The 17,465-nt window shown below is 41.9% G+C and overlaps 1 protein-coding gene across 12 annotated transcripts in view; it reads right to left on the bottom strand.

Moving 5' to 3' along the window:
- LOC124064434 (plectin-like) overlaps positions 1-17,465 on the bottom strand; it is a 119,368-nt gene that overhangs the window by 56,554 nt on the left and 45,349 nt on the right. For 4 of the 12 annotated variants that reach the window (XM_046398890.1, XM_046398891.1, XM_046398892.1 and 1 more), the window contains exon 1: positions 999-8,636. The exons of 6 other annotated variants lie outside the window; for them this stretch is intronic. In XM_046398890.1, the coding sequence (XP_046254846.1) occupies positions 999-4,494 (3,496 nt within the window). In that variant the 5' untranslated portion in view covers positions 4,495-8,636. Of the gene's footprint in view, positions 1-998; positions 8,637-17,465 lie in introns of those variants that run through there. 2 more of the 12 variants (XM_046398889.1, XM_046398901.1) reach the window with 2 other exon arrangements.

Genomic DNA, 17,465 nt, shown 5'->3' with positions numbered 1-17,465 from the left:
AGTAATGCAAGGGGCATGCTTATCTCCTATGCAAGACGGGCTCAAAAGAGAACCAAGAAAACAACTACAGAACATAAAGCAGTGCCAAGAACACAGTCTTCTGGAGCAAAGAGGAGAAATGCTCCCAAAAGCACCACACCTCCCTCTCTTAGTCAGTCTGGTTTTAACTCACGAACAACTATCTCTGCAGGGAACAGGCGAGGCTGAATCTCAACAAACAGCCCCACCTTGTTGGAATGACTACAGGTTTGCATAATCTAATTTGGCAAAAACTCAGAGACGGCTCCCGAGATTATTGCTTCCAATGAAACATGTGCAGAACTCAATTTATGACCAAACGGAATTGGAATTCCCCACCAAAAAAAAGTTTGTCATTTGAGTTTGATCTCTTTAACAAACTGATAACTGCCATTGCCACATGTAAATAACAGGTAAGATTTACTTGATACTGAATGTTGGAGTTTTGCACACTGTGAAGGTTTTATGTATGACTTCAATCTGTGATTGTGTGTCGAGCAGGAGTCCTTGTCGTAATGCCTGTGTGTCTAAAAACACTACAGAGAGTGCTATGGCAGTGTAACTGATACCTCATCTACTTTAGCACACACATAATTAAATCACAACCACATCTCACTGGCCTCTTCTCACCAGCTTGCCAAAACTGTTCCTAAAGAGAGACTGCTTCTAGTCCACATCACAGAGCAGAGACTGGGCTCTGGCTGTATAATGTGTAACTTTATAAGCCATAAACTCTTATCAAATCATCACAAACAGTACTTTGGAAAAGAGGTCAGAGACAGACAATTATAGTATGGGGTTGTTTTTCATATTTAAACTACTTTAAGTACATGACAATGAGGAAGTGCAACAATAGAGCTGTCATCAAACACTCAACACCTAAGACAGGTGGAAGCCTAGATGCAACAGAATTACATCACGTGCACAGAGAGAGTAGAACAAAGCAGGAAGTAGGTTAGCTGGCACAAGTTCAAACAAACCTTCAATGAAGTTGGGCCACGTCTTCTCCTCTGGCTCCTCCAGTGAATGGTCCCAGTCTTCCTCAGGTGAGGCTCCTTGCGCCCTGGCCCCTTCTGCCCCTGACAAAAGTGCACGTTCTATAGCGATTGCTTCTAGAACATCAAGGTCCAGTTCCTCTCCTTCCACCTCAGGCTGCACAGGTGTAGGAGGTGGCTGCTCCCCTGCTGTCTGCGGACTAATGATCTGCTTCACCTCAACTATTTCTTCAACCACTACAATTTTCTTCCTCATGGCGGCTTCGTCTATGTCAGGGCTTACAGACTCACAGATGACTCCCAGGTGAGGCTGGTCAGGCAGGGCAGCTGCGGGTGTGGCAGTGGCAGTGGCAGAGGGTGTGTCTTCCTCCAAGTCCCTCTTCTTCTCTTCCTCCCGCTTTGAGGCCTCAGAAACCGAGAGCTCTGTGCAGTGCTCTGCTGCCTGACTGGCTGAATGTTGTGCAACTTTGGGAGGCTCCTCTTGCTTGGCAAGGGGGCTGGCCTGTGCCTGAGCTACAGCTGCCTCTGCTGTTACCACTAGAGCTGCTGACGCTAATTCTCCGGCTGCGTGCGCTTCCCTCGCACTGGAGGATGTTTCTGGTTTCGGAACCTCCCGCTTGATTTTTTCTGCAAAGAACAGCACTGGCTCCACCTCCCCTTTGTCTGCTGGGGCCTCAGAGAGCACAGCTGCTGCCTGCCTGGTTTCCTCACTGCACATTCTTTCAGGAGTCATCTTTGGAGAAACACTCACTTCAGTCAGTTCAGAGGCCGTGACAGGGCTGTGTTTAACTGTGGCCTTGGGCAATGATGTAATGTTAGTGGATGGCAATGCTTCAGCTTCAGGCAAAAAGACAGGCTTTGTGTTTATGCTGTCAAATAATGTTGCCTGAGCCTGCTTTTTCCCTTTGCCTTTCTTCCTACTCTTTGAAGATTCCTCAGCAGCTTTCCCTGTGCTGACTGAGGATTTCTTCTCAACTGTGGGTTTCTGAGATTCAGACAACAGTACAGGACTTTTCTCTTCAGATTTAGGACTTCCTTGTAAGAGCTCCACTTCAGTTATTTTCTGCACCATCACAGTCATTTCCTCAGATTTCACTGGCTCAATGTGGGGCAGTTTGGTGCCTGGTCCCTGTGTTATTTTGCTGACACTGCTTTCCTCAACCTCCTTTTTTACTTGTGCACCATCTTGAAGCTCCACAGGGGGCGCTGGAGGGATCTGATGTGACAGTAGTGGTGCTACTTCAGAAATACTCTGCCCCAACATTTGTTTAGGGACTTCCGTAATTGGTGTCTCATCAGTTTGAGGAGGAACTTCCGTTATCCCCCTAAAGTCAATATTTACAGGTGATCCTCCCTCAGTTTTTATGCTGGTACACACTGTCAGAGGCTCTGAGGTAACTACTGGTATTAATTGGAGGGTATTTCCAGCCACTTCCTCTGGAGGTTTGTCAGTAGAGGTTTTTTCCTTCACCACTTTTGAGTCAGTTAGTACCTCAGCTTTGAAAGTCTGAGATATCTCACCTGGAGATTTCTTTTTCTTTCTTTTTGATTTAGTGCTTCCCTCAACCACTTGTTTGGTTTCTTTAACCAGCTCTGTGGTAGCAGCGTGTTGACTGAGTTGAGATGAAGAGGAGTCTTTTTGCACTAATGCAGGATCCTGTGCTGAGATTTTAATGGCCTCTTTTGGCACTACTTTTTCATCTTTCTCAACATTTTTCTCCTGCTTTGTAATTATCTCTGTTACCGTAGCTTTCCCCTTGACAGGTTTAGTATCCTCAGCACTGACTACAGGTGTTGAGAGAGTTGTTGTACTAATAGTAGTTTTAATTTCAGTTACAGAGGACTTCACCATGGTAGTTTTCTGGCGTGCTTCATCAGTTTTGGGCTTTCCTGAGAAATTCACTGAGGTCAACTTAGCATCAATGGGCTCCTGGATCACTTTAGAGAACTCAGCGGGTAATACTGGCTTGCTGGTGGTACTGTTGCACGGCAGTTTGGTGGTCTCCTGAGTGGCAGTAACTTTGGCAGTTTTCTTAGTCTTCTCATGATCTATATTAGATTCAGCTGGGGTCTTAACTTCTGCACATTTAAGTGATTTTTCATTCACCTTTGCTACCTCACGCATCTCTTCCTTGACATCTTTACTGACAGATGTGTCAGCATGGAATTTGCAAGGTTCCTGAGCAGCAGCCATTGAAATAGATGGCTGGGGCTTCAATCTATCAGTTTCCAATTCAGATGTAGTCTTCACCTTTGCAGATTTAACTGGATTCATGATGAACTTTTCTGTCTTCTCTTCCTTGATATCTTTCTTGACAGGTGTTGTGTTGACAGGGGCAGCAATGACAGTGTCAGTAACGAGTCTAGAGGTTTCATGAGCAGCAGTCATTGTAATAGATGGCTTGGGCTTTACTATATCAGTTGCCATTTCACACGTAGCCTTGACCTCTGGGGATTTAACGAGTTCCATAATCAAATTTTTTGACTTCTTCTCTTTGACCTCTGTTTCAGGAACTGTTGTGATAGCCGGATTGCTTGTGATCATTTTACTAGACTTGGAAGTTTTTTCAGTGATCTTAAGCTTCTCTTTATTTGTTCTGGGAGCAGAGGGTTCAGCTGGAACCTTTGATGTTGCAGCACCTGTAGTCTCAGCCAGAGCTAATGGCAGGGCAGTTTTGGAGGACACTGATGTCAGAGTGGTCTGTGATACATCCTGTTTCAAAGGAGCTCTCTGAACGTGGACAGCAGTTGGTGCTTTTTCCTTTTGGATTTCAGACACTTTTGTCTCCTGTGATGTTGTTGTTGGCTTCTCACTGCTCATATCATGCTGCTGGTGAGAGACTCTTTTCATCCTGCTCTCCTCAATCATGGCTGTTTCATTTTTGAAGCTGTTTCCCTTCCTTAACAGAGGCTGAGGTTGGCTCTCCACTTCCCATGATGCTCTTGGCCTGTCTGGGTCTGCAGCAAGTGGACGACCCCTAAACCTGGGGGTCTTGTCAGAGTAACTCTCTCTTTCTCCTGCACCCATCATCTTATGGCGGTAGCCTTGACGCTCAGCAAGAGCCTCTTGGCTCTCTGCTTCACCCCTCCGTGCTGGCTTAGGAACATATGATGTAGGACCTTCCACAGATTGGACCCGTGCAGCCCTGTGGGCAATGGCCAGGGTGGCAGCTGGCTTCCTAACCCTTTGTAGGGAGGCAGGAACAATTTCAGGTGGCAGGTGAAGGTAGTCACGCAGGTAAACAATGCCCTCATTGGTCAGGTACCAGTAGAAATGTCTCCATGCAAATGTTTCCTTCACACAACCCCTAGATTTAAGAGACCCCATGGCACGGATTACTTGTAGGTTGCTTACACCTTCTATCTCAGGGTGCTTGGTCTGAGGTCTCTTGTCCTTCTTGGCCACCATGACACCATCTCGAAACAGGACCTCATAGATGGCCCTAAGGTCCCGCAGGGGCATCAGCATTCCAGCAACCATTGTACTTTATGGCAGTATACCCTCTTAGAGTAAAACTGAAAATAACATGAAAAGATAAAACAATTTCACACCTTGCTGGGTGAAAGAATCCTGTGGTATAACCAGCTGTCACACGCCTCTTAATTCAATTAGAAAAAAAATGACAGAAGAAATCCATATAATCTTTTTTTCCTTACTTTCTCTTCTGCTTGTTCTTGCTGATCCTTTAGATGTCGTGAAGAAAAAGAATATTCCTCTGTAAAATGGAACTTAACAAAGTCAAACGTGTGCTGTCCCCCTGCATTCAGCGTGGCTGGGAATGAACAGTCTCCGTTCTGCCGAGATGGCAATGACAGAATGGAAGAGAGGGAGTGTGTGAGTGTGAGAGAGCGAGAGTGAGGCACACTTGTGGTGTGGCTCCTCCTACCTTCTCTACTTCTTAGGAAAAAAAAAACTGGCATGGAAAAATATTCTCACTAAAGTAAATACTACAGCAGGAAGTAGGAAGCAAAGAGAACAAGCGACTGCAATAAACTGATTGAAATAAAGAAAAAGGAATAAAGAAAAGCCTAATGAATGGGGCAATACACCTTTGGAGTGTGGCTGAGCACATGCTCTGTAGCTCTGTGACTTTTACAGAGATACTCACCCATACAAAAAAGCACACGCCTCCCATATAATGTACACACACACCTCTAAAGACACACTACAACTGACACACCCTTCGGCGTCTCACTTACATTGGCCCAATATATAGGCTGTTCCAAACTAGAAGAAAGAGAGCCGACATCTATCCAGTACAGATCTATCCTGCCCTGGAGCAACTTGCTGGGCATCCATGTAGGTTATCAAATACCAGGTCTCTAGTTTTACACATTTCCCGATCATGTATCACAGAGGAGCTTTTACTTCACGCACGAGGCGTGGTTTTCAGATTTCATGTCACAGTCTTTGTATGTAAAATACAGACTGGTGACATTTTACAAAGATTTCACAGACTAGTAGGTTGATATGACAGACTTAGTCTAACAGAACTAAATTGAATACTATTCATATATGTGTTTGTTTGAAGACTGAAAAAGTCACCAAGTAAGGGAAATTACATAGACTAATCAGTATTTCCTACAGCAACTCATTAAAGTGATGCAACAGGCTGTAAAGCACACTAAAGTTGCTCAGGCAGCTAACATTAGGGCTTCAAGCCTCAATTTAGCTGGGAACCAAGGATTTGTATTGCACAACTATATAAAGAGCGGCACATTATAGCTAACCTTTTCAGTGCTCCCAGGAACATGATATCAGATTTCTTTCCCTAGATCACTCCTCTCTTCTGTACATCTGTCTCCTGTTCGTCTCTCTGTGTCAGTGAGAGTGTCCTCTCATGGCCCATGTCCAGTTAAAAAAAAAAAAAAAAACTGGAAGGAAAGCTGACCACTGTTGGATAGAGCAGGGTGCTACACATTCACACATCCCATTGAGAAGAAAAAGAAGACCCTGAAGAGTGGAGTAAGCAGACGGTACCGTGCTGGAACACAATGGTCTAGTTGTGAAATTATAGCTGCAATGAAATGATACATTCCCCCTGGTGTTTGAAACCACACACACTATTACACATTCAAACACTGGCAGGAAATTGTTTTTATTTTATTTACCATGGCAACAGCCAAATGAAGTGAGCCAGTCCTGAGCAGTATCTGCTTTCAGGGCTGCAGTGGAGCAGCAGGCTATAAATCTGTTGTCCTGGACAGCTGGAGTACACTGCCATTTATCAGACCTCTATGAGCAAGCACACTGATGTGATCTGAAACAAACACTTAGCACACTGTCAAGCTTTCATCAGCAATCAAGAAATTTATCTTGGGGCAAAGTTATAGTTTCATGAAGATTAAATAAAACAAGTTCATCAGTCACAGCTGAAAGAGTTATTTGGCAGTACTGTAGTGAAGATGCCTCCGGCTATGTATGTGCTCCACCTACAGCAGATAAGCTCTAAATTATCCCTCATGCTCAAATTTCTTTGGTGGTGTATGCAAAGTTAATGATTCAAGCTGAAGGCTGGGAGGGGTTTTCAGTGGAATGACAAAGAAGTGTCAAGTTCATTGTACAAGAAAGGCATTCCTCTGTATTACAAAAGAAATATTTTTTTCATTGACATGCTGCAATTTGCCTGATACTGAAGCAGAAGCAGTGATGGCAACAGCTCAGTAAATGTATTTATGTCTCATCAAGTTGGTTCTCAAGCATTTTTTCTTATAGACTTATATTTTTGGCATTTTATGTTATACAGATGTCTAGTTGGCAGTTCAGAAGTCATATAAGACAACATATAAAGATCTTATCCAAATGGAAAATAATATACACCGCAGAACCACGTAAATCAGCTCATCAGACCACCAGCAATGATATGTCAGGCAACTATGTGTTAAAACTCCTGAACAGAGCTATTTCATTTGGGGTAATATGCATCACCGTGCATGGTGCCTTGTTCTCTGGGCAGCCTATCAGTGTGATTTCATGCACTGTTTATGCACAAAGTGTTCAGTGAACTTCAAACTTCCCACAGTGACCCTGGCTTGAGGCCCAGTCTCTTCAGCCATCCAAATATTAAATACTGTATGTCTATTTCAAGAGAAATACTGTGTCACTGGGCCTGACAAACCCTAGCAATGAACATGTGTTGCTGCTGCTGCTTTTCACAGTAACTTGGTGTTTGCAACTTCATAAATGATCATAAATAGACTCTCATAAAGGAATGGGACTTAAGTTCAATATAGAACCAGTGATATCCAATTTTATTCAGTCTATAAACAGGTATTGCAGCAGGAGATAGAAGCAAATGGAGGCATAATGTGACTGACTGAAGCAGATAATGCGCTAAAATGACTTTGAGGAAGAGTTTTCTGGTTGGGAGTCCACCTCTGCTGGTTGGAAGTCCACCTCTGCTTCAATGTTTAAGATCTCAGAATAGACCTGTCACCACCAATTCATGGTGGCTGGTGATTGGCCCTCTGTAAAGGCCTCCTGCTGCAGGGTGTTGGTCCTGCACACGTGCCCTCCATTCTGATATCAGATCCCAGCCACTCAAGGCACTTCCAGGGAAAGCAAAGGTCAGCAGAGCCTTTCTTACCCACTAATGCTTGAGCTTATATTACAAGATGTTAATGTGCTGCGAAAACTATAGCAGTAGTAACATCTAGCTTGTACAGTGTTTTGAAGAACTAAATGAAACTAAGCTGCTCTGAAACTAAAATTTAAAAACCAAGGCATCTATTGTGAAAGCGCATGAGGTAGATAGAACAGACACAGAAAGAGATTTTAATCGGTTGGCCCACAAATCATGACTTGAAAGTTTGTAGTTATGATGACTCATTCTGCAATGCATGGGAGCTTTATCTGGATGATAAGCCTATTTTCATTTGAGGAGCTTGACTCCTGGCTGAGTATAGTTAGGTGAGTGACCTTAAAGGGGAGCGACAGCTGTCTTCCCTGACACAGCTGATGCATGTCAGAGTGAAAACACCTCCAACTCAGAAATCTGCTAAAGTTAGATTGTTGTAAGCAGCTTTATATGGAAGCAGGGGTTGTCACCACAGTAACTGTAGGCTTTGCAGTTATCTAATTTTAATTGATTAATAAGCTGATTCTTTTTTAAATTATGAAGTAATTAATACATTTAACTCTGACTATAAGAGTACTCAGAAAACATACTGTCCACTTTTCTATGATACATAGAATTTACAAGTGTGCGCAGCTGAAGCAACAGCATCACTTCTCATAACTCAGTTAAAGTGCATGGAAGTATCTGCAGAGACTCTGCATGTGCCCATACTTTGCTGTGTTGGAGGTGTTTCTGAGCTTCAGTCGTTGAGTAATGGGCTTGTAGCCTCCACAAAAAAAACAGTGTGCAGGGTGTGAGTTCGGACTACAGACTGAAAATGTAACATGCTGGTTACACCAGAGGATAAAGTGATTGGGGTGATCCCCTTGTTTTTGGACCAGGACAACTAGTGGGATGGGGCTCAAAGACATTTTGACATGGCAAAGTTTTTCTATAAACTGAATATGGGCGATTGAAAGTGAATGAATCGAGATGAACTGCAGATGATTAAAATATTATGCAGGTATTTAATCTCATATTAAGGAACCAAGTAGTATTTTAAAGTAGTATTTTAAATCCAGCATAATTTGCATTGTTAGCTTGTCGTCTTCTCATCCTCTGCCTTTATTGTTCATTGCAGCATGTATTTATGTGTTTCTGTTAATGGGTGCAATAGTGTGAAAACATAGACTTTTAAACGTGGGTGAAGTTTTAAAACTATTTATTTTTAACTATTTAGTTCACCTATTATAATTATTCTCGTGTAATAATTTCAAACATATAGTTAGGGACTAAGATATAGCATCACACATATTTTCGACCTCAAGACTTTAAAGCACAAGTTTGTGATTTTGGACGATATATAAACTTGACCTGACAATTGTAACATGGTGACTGCCAGTGGCGAGGCCTTAATCTTACTCTCATATAGTCATAAAACCACTCTGAATGATATTTGTATGTGACAGCATGAACAACAGTGTCAATTGGATGCACAGATAGAGAAAGTAGTTTTTGAAATGGAAGAAGGATGAAGCTGCAAGGAGTAACCTTGAACTGACTGGTCCCTTTCCAATCTGGGTGAAAATGGGAAGATCTAGTGAGGTTAAAGACTGATGAGTTGGACTAAACTCTGTGTAGTATAAGCAGCAAAACAGATCAGAGATGGCTTGAGGGTCGGTCAGCAGAAAAATACTCTAAACTGTCCCACCAAAACCAAACCTACAGAAGTGTGTTAAACCACAGACTGACTTCAAACAAAGAGGCACTGTGTGTTAGGATCCGGTGAGCATGGGGGGAAACTGAGATGTGTCTTTGGCATTCCTCAGCCTGCTTCAAAACTAAATAAACTCTTGTCCGGTAACTAAAATGAAAAAAGACAAATTACAGTAGCGGAAGAGAAATTCCTTGCTCTGTTCAGACCGGGGGGATACCAATAGACAGTAATGTTCTGAAATCAATCAAGACTCTTTAGGAACTGTTTTGTTGCTTTGCCAAACTAAACTTCTCGTGCCCCATAAATATCTTTATAGTTACATAAGGCTTGTTAAAGGCAACTGCTGAGTAAGAAATCTTTGTTAAAGTGTGTGTAACTGTGTAAAAAGGAAAGAAATCTTTCGGTGGGAAAGCTTGCGCTAAGCAATATAAAATTGTACTGCTGTCACAATAGCCTATTGTACTGAGGAAAAAAAGCTCTTGGCTTTCGTTTCACCAATATACACTTAAATGCACATGGAAAGTCTATAAACTGATGTGTGCTTGTGGTAAATTTGACGGGTCTTGCTTGTATTTTCAACTCCACGAGTCACGGATCACACTGACTTCTCCTTTTCCAGAGTGGAAAGAAATGAAGTCACAGACTATACTTTCCTTCACCCACCTCACTGACCAAAAATAAGCAACAGCACCCAAAAAGCCTGCCAAGTCCCTTTCATTCTTACTTTCTCTCTCTCTAACAAGCCGTCTGTCAAGTGTTAGTGGTGGTCTATGTGCCCAACCTCACAACGCCCCCTACAGTCTCTCAGGCTTGGACAGGAGCCCATGAGGGGGTGAATGAGGGCAGACTGAAAGCAGTAGCAGTAATGTGACAAATTTGTTGTGTCTAACACCAGGAGCATCATTAGCTGAAATAAATAACTGATAATGTTCCCTATGATTAATGCAGAGGATGCCAAAGTACTTCTCACTCAACATTTTACATTCATCATTCAGCACTTTGGGAATGAATATATATTCCTCCTGCAGTTTAACAAGCAGAATATTTTCCTGCCATTCTGAGTAATAGAATTCTGTTCTTGGTGGTAAATTCTGGAAACTTCCAGTTACAACAAAAACGCTTTGTGCTGTAAACAAGTTCCAGCAGTGAGATCTGTACAGAAAATTTAAAACAGCCCTCAACTCTCTTTTTCTTTTTCCTGTCAGAGCTGTAAGCCAGCTCAGCCAAACAGCAGCCAGGGATCAGATTCAGCATGCAAGAGATGTATTGCACCATTTAGGAGCTAGACCAGCCTAAACTGTCGTTGCATAAGATGAATCCAAGATGCACTCAACTCGTTATTCAACCTTTCAGGTCCCATAATGTAAAAAATGAGTTGCTGTCTGTATGTGGCCACACCTCTTCATGACATAAACTTTGATCCAACCAATGCTGACAAACACTCACTCACTGTGTCCTCCCTCCTTGTCCAGCATGGTATGACAATAAATCCGTTTGCCACTTACCTTTCTTCGGGCTGAGCCAGAAGCGATCTCCGAGAGGATCTCCTCTGTCCATGCTGCTTTGATCAGACATATCATAAAAAGGCCTCAGCGGTTCAAACAAAAAACAACACTTTCTGACTTTTTTCACCACCCAGTCAAAACCACACTGCTACTCCTTTTCACTGACTGCCCACCCAGCAGAACAACATGGCAAGCAAGATGGGTCTAAAAGAGAGACGGAATGGGAGTGGAGGGGTTCATTCAGGGTAGGGAGGGTGTTTGTGAGAGAAGAACAAGGGAATCTTTTCATCTCTGGCCCATAAATGCAAAGGAACACCGACACCATAAATCTGAGGGCCTTGCCAGGCTGCACATATTATATCTGCTGCCCCGGATACCCTGTCACATGTCCCATACATCTGAAGGCGCGAACCCTTTATTCCAGTAACAGTTAACTGGGAGATACACACTGTATGTCTTGTTAAGAAATCTCACAAATTATGGAGACACAGGAAAAAAGGGAGAACAGGAAAACTAGATACAGTAAAGAAAGACAGAAAGCAAGTAACTGGGAGACAGTCTGCAAGAGGCAGCACCAAAACATCAAAAAGTAAGCCCACAATAATGCATACCTATTGCATAATCTTTGGTATGTGTAGCAATTAAGCCTTTTGTAAGTTGTTGAAGAACAGAAACTTCAGTCCCACCATATAGTGCTCTAAAGCAAATTTCCTTTCAGTGTGGAACTGGTATAGCCATATTTCAAGACCTGCCAGATTAACAGCTAATTGTGTTGACTTCTTACCAGTTCTGGTGAGTGTCTAATGAGGGCAGTCGACCCTTAGAGTACGACAAAGAGACTGAACTGCAGCACTTTGCTCAGGCTAATCTGTGGGGTGCTGAACATGTCAAAAATTGACATACAAATCTTAAAGGATAAGTTCACATTTTTCACATTTACACAGCATTTGTTGACCATATATCATCCAAAGCTCTTATTATTTCAAAATTCCTTCTTTGTGTTACTGTCAACCTATTGAGGTTCAGTGAGGGAACACTATCCAGGAGACAAAAGACAGTTCGTAATAAAAGACCTCATTAATACTTCATATTGTTCACCCATTCAAGCTTCAGTTTTTAAATTGAAGACTATAAACTGTATCTCACCCAGTGAGGACTGTGGATTTAGTCTCACATGAAATTTTGTCATACATGAAATTTTTCATCAGTTTTTTCATGGCCAGGTACTCCAGGTTTCACAAAAACCAAAAACTCAATGTGCATATGGACATGTGAATATTGTATGAAAAAACGCATACCTTAAGTACCAGTGATTTGAAATTACCCTTAAACGGAAATGGAGCCTCACAAAATGGAGCTCTGGTCTGGTTGGTTAGGAGGCTATAAAATGGCCGTAGGGAGCAGCAGGTCAGGCAGTGCCAGCAGAGACCAGTCTCTGAACCACAGAGACAGACTAATGCCTTGAGTGGGAAAATTCATTCACTCTTCCTTCAAACTGTTTGCAAAAGTAGCAATAGGGGAAACGTCAAACAATATAACAAAGTCACATTATAAGGAAATTTTTAAAAAAAAGGATATTTGCATGATGAGTCAGTGTCTGCAAACCACTCGGGTGTGGCCATGCAGGGCTTGGTTGCTGTAGCAACACAACCCACAGGTTAGACAAATGCCATTTTGCCGTCCACGGTTGAGGTCTCTGGGAACATGTGCTTGGTGCTGCTGCCATGGGCAACAAGCTATCAAACAGCAAAACCTGACACAAGATACGGACACCAGCCTTCCTGACTGGCTGCCACAAAATGCTGATTTACAGTGTAACCTGAAGAGGCTGAGCTTTATTTTTAGATCGGCATTCCGATGATCAGCCTCTGATAAAATACAAACACAATACAGGTGCCTCCTCAAATTTGTGCCACAAGCAAGCACACAGACACAAAGAATGGTGATTTATTATCCTTCCAGCCATAAAACTCCTCCATCTGGAGAGAATGAATCAGTTGCATTCTTTCTTTCCTCAGAGCAGAGAGAAAAAAAGGACTGCAGAAGCTGCTCTTTTAACAAAAGAAAGACTTGCAGTTCTTAGTGGATTTGTGACTGAGGAAAGAAAAGGCCTATTCTCCCACAGTTCTCTGACAGAGTCAGAGTTTCAGAGAGCAGTGACTAATCGTCATTATTATCTCAGTAACTTTCAGAAACTGGCTTTCACTGAGCTAAACCACCCACAAGAGGGCTCTTATAAGTCCATCATGCTGGAAAGAATCACCACAACCACAGCAGTGAGGGACAACGTAACATTTAAATCGTTGGAGTGTTTCTGAAAGATCTGTTATTTGCCCGAAAGAATCAAGGCTCTGCCTCAAAGAGCTCTTGTGAAGGTTTCTTTTCCTTTTTTTTTAATTAATGCAGAAAAACAAGATTTCACTTCACTTACTGAAATCCTGTCATTCCAGTTCTAAGAGGCAAGGACAAAGCAACGCCTCAGCAGTATAACAGACAGGTATGTCAACCAGATACAGGACAGCCTCCATAGACAGTCTGAATAAAGTTGAATGTGACCAACAATCTAGTTGTAGTTGAAAAAAACACTTGAAAAGTGAAAAAACACGCTTTCTGCACAAGCTCCCTCTTACAGCTGTGCACTCCATGAACTTCAGAAATGCTCTGGTTGTTTGAATCACAACCCCTATGTAGTAGAGTATAATTACTGGAGAATAAAAAAGGCACTAAAAAATGTTCCCAACATGTCTTTTCATGTTACCAAGTGATGAAAATATGCAACAGGCTGGCAACCATGTCACAACAGTAGTATATACAGCATGATACTGAGTCTGTGCTTGTGACTAAACCATGTTAACGTGAAATATTTTTTCCATCAAGGTACAGAGCTACACCCAATAGGTGGACTAAGATATGAGACTTGATTACTTGGCATTGTTCCCTGATATTAAGTTCTAATTATACTTATAAGATTATTTTTCTTTCACAGCCTTGTCTGTAAGATTGGAAAGAGTCTGAGACATGAACGTTGAGAAATAATACACCACACCCAGAGCTACATTGAAGCAATAATAAACACCAATGTCACAATATTTGGCTTGTAATAAATTTATACTGTTCAGGTTATCTTTTCTTGGGCTATTGGAGTCATAGCCCCACCCATAGTTCAAGTATCCTCAGAGCTGCAGCAGATGGCATTTTGCTTTCCTTTTTGCTTGTTCTTGTCAACATGGCTGGATTGGCCCTACATCCTGTTTTTTTTTCCACTTTGACACCTACAAATAAACTCCTGCTTTAAAGAAAGAACAACAGTCCATACAATAGGAAGCTTCCCTTTCCTTCCAGTAATAAAAAACCAGCAAGTTGGGGCGGCTCCAATATTGAACAATACAGTGGAGTCATTTAGCACGACTGGGGTGAAAACCAGTCTAAAAGTACTTTTATATGAACACCCACAGAAGCAACAGCCAAAGTACATTAACAGTTTGCCCTTGAGGGTATGCAGTCCCAGTGGGTACAAGACAGAAGAGTGATTACAGCCAATAGCCTATCAGGTTACACTCCTAACAGCTCTGAGAATTGCTTTGTGTTTTTTCCCAGCTTCAATCATGATATTGTCTAAAAACAAAAGCACATTATGAGCTTTGAATGAGTTTACTGTACTGAATACATCAGTGAGTGTGCTGATAAAAGATGTGGTGCCTGTTGTGCAGCTTGCACGCACATAACACACAGTAGAAACATGTATGAATAGTACACCCTTGTGGCAAACTTCAACCTAGCCAGTGAATGTCACTTCCCTGAAACACATGTACTGCAGGGGTATTAGATATAAAAGAGTATCAAGTGAATTAATAGCAGCATGTCCTTTGAAGGGAAAAGAACACCAGTTGGATCACCTTTAATGATCTTACTTGCTTTGTGAAGCTGCCAGAGCAACCATGTGAGGTGGTCTCAGCAAGAGTAATTACTCACCTTAAGGTGATGAAATGTGAACCAGTGTGCAGCTGGGCTCACACAAGGTAAGGCAGAAAGATATCTGTACTATCACATGGCTGGTTCTCCCTTGTTCAAACAAGAACTTCCAGTAAGATGTGTGGAAACACCAGTTTGCTGCTGTGTTGACATTGCACCAACACACAAATGCACACACACAAACACGTTCTTGGCATTTTTGCTTTTTGAATAAAGTTCAGAGTAACTGAACTAGCATTGTTTTCCCCAACCCCACCCTTCAGTCACACACCCACACATTCACTTCAGCAACATTTGATGGTATTTGTCCTCTTATCAACTCTTTTCACTACTTTCACTAAACAAAAGCTATCGATAAAGGCAGACCACCAACATAGTCTCAGTGACTCCTTAAACACGAAACCCTAACACCAAATGGGCCAGCCACTGGTCATCCTTCCCATTACACACCTTGAGTTGGTACTACACTTCAAGCATACCAGTGAAGTGACCTACTCTATTATGGGGGCCAGGCTACACCCAGGTGTTACAGCTTCTCCTCTGGTCGTTAATACTGGGAGTAAAACATTCCAGATGTAGTTCAGAGGAAAATCATGGCTGGTAAGGGCAAGTCCTAACCCAACCCTTGTGAATCACGGGAACTGTGACTCTTCCAATACAGCATAAAATCTGTCTTCAAGTGAGTGAGATATCTGTCTATCACTTCACTATTAATGCAGCCATGTTTTTGATGTGACACTGGAGCTGCTTTCAAGTTGAAACACTGACCGCTAGTTAATCAGCACAGTTATGACAATCAAAGTCCATCCACAGATTCTACTAACCCCAAAAGATATAAAGCTTGTCATTCATACATATTGAGTACTTATTGGTTCAGATGCTTCAGGTCATCCTCTGACAGTGAAATGATGGGGCACTCACCTGAAAAACACACAGAGAAACAGATTATATAATTGCAGCTCTGGTAAATGAAAACATACGTAAGCTATATTACACAACAGTGTGTAAAATGTAAAATTAATGTATACACTCCATTACCTCTCATATAGACACATTAGTTTAACTGGAATAAGCAGAGTTAAATAACTGACAAGAAGAAACTACTTTTTCAAGTGTGTTGCATTAGCAGCGCACAGCCAGAGTGAATATGGCTTCTGACACTTGCAAAGGCCAGTGCAAAATGGGTGCATTTTTTCTCCTCCACAAGCTGGAAACACAGTGGTTTTAGTAATGCTTGAACTTCAGGTTAAGTTTATATAGATTATATAGAGATAGATTGAAAGAAAGAGGAGCTATTGATCTTATAAATCCTATTCCACAGAGGATTAAGCAAGAAAAATAACTGCATACACACAGCACATCCAGGAGGTGAACTCAAGTTAACTGGCTAATATCACCATCTACTGGACAGAAAAATAAAAGCAGGTTTCAAATTCCTTGCCATGAAATCTTCCACACTCATTCATGACTATGTATAAAATAATTTATTCACACAAGTGGAGCCAATAACTGATAAGACATAATTAGTTGTTGAACACCATAATTTAGTTCCAAGGAAATGTTCCAGTTCTCCTCAGTGACGTGATTATTTCAGTTGAAAGGCTCAAACTTTACAGCTGTCCTTTACACTGGGGGTCATTGCACTTACCCCCCAACACGTACCACCCACATCGTCTGACTGCTGTGTCGGAGGTATACCCCAGATAGACACTAGCACAGTTTCCTGTGAATACCAGCAATGACCCATCAGCCCTGCTAGAGTTTCTTATGTGTAACCGACACTGAGTTAAATCATCGCCTTATGACATCTGCTCTAAGAAAAGGACCTGTCTAACATCTGGTGTGGTTATCAGCAGCTGACTTTCAGTTTCTGAGTGTTTACGGTGCACATTTATGTTAAATAGTTTACATAATATAAATGATAATGTTATGGAGAAGATAATAACTTTTAGTGGTCAGGTTTGAAGCTTTTATGGATGTATTACACCACAGACAAATGCTCTACATTCTGAAGCTAATTTTAAATTTGGGCTTTTTTTACACCCCACTAACTGCTTTATTACAGACATACTATATGAGCAATAATTGCTGCAATCACATCAGTTGATGAAGCGTGGGGCTGAAATTAACAATTACTTTCATTGTCAGTTAAACAAACAGCCCAAAGCAGCAACAGGAATGCTAGCCTGCCATTTCATGCAGCACAAAGACATCTTGTGTTGCTCTAATAAAAATTGACAAGTGATAACAAATGATGAGCGGATGCAAACACAGAACAACAGGATGTGAGAGGAAGCATCCTGCAAGGCAGTCAGATTCTTCTCTGGAACATCCCATGGTCACATTTCCTGAATGGACAGTCTGATTCCGGGCAGTGACAAATTAAAAACATGTGTATCAAGTACGACATCATCTGCCAGGGAAGAATTATTTGATGAAGACAAACGCTGGCTCTTAGCCATATACTTGCCATGGAAAGAAATCCAGCCAGTGTTGAAGGAAAAACAGCTATGACATATTTTACTTGAAGGTCACTTTTCTCTTTTCAGCAGATCTGTCTGACACTTCAGCAGAGCAGTGCAAGTACAGATTCAAAAACTGACTGCTGCTCCCCAAACCAGGCATCAACCATGAGGTCAAGAAATTCTATCCCAATGGCTAAAACACAAAGTTATTGTTGCTGAATTTAGAGAATAATTGT

The sequence above is a fragment of the Scatophagus argus genome, chromosome 9, assembly GCF_020382885.2.
Source record: "Scatophagus argus isolate fScaArg1 chromosome 9, fScaArg1.pri, whole genome shotgun sequence".
Taxonomy (NCBI): Eukaryota; Metazoa; Chordata; class Actinopteri; family Scatophagidae; genus Scatophagus; species Scatophagus argus.
This window is presented reverse-complemented; position numbering and strand designations above follow the sequence as displayed.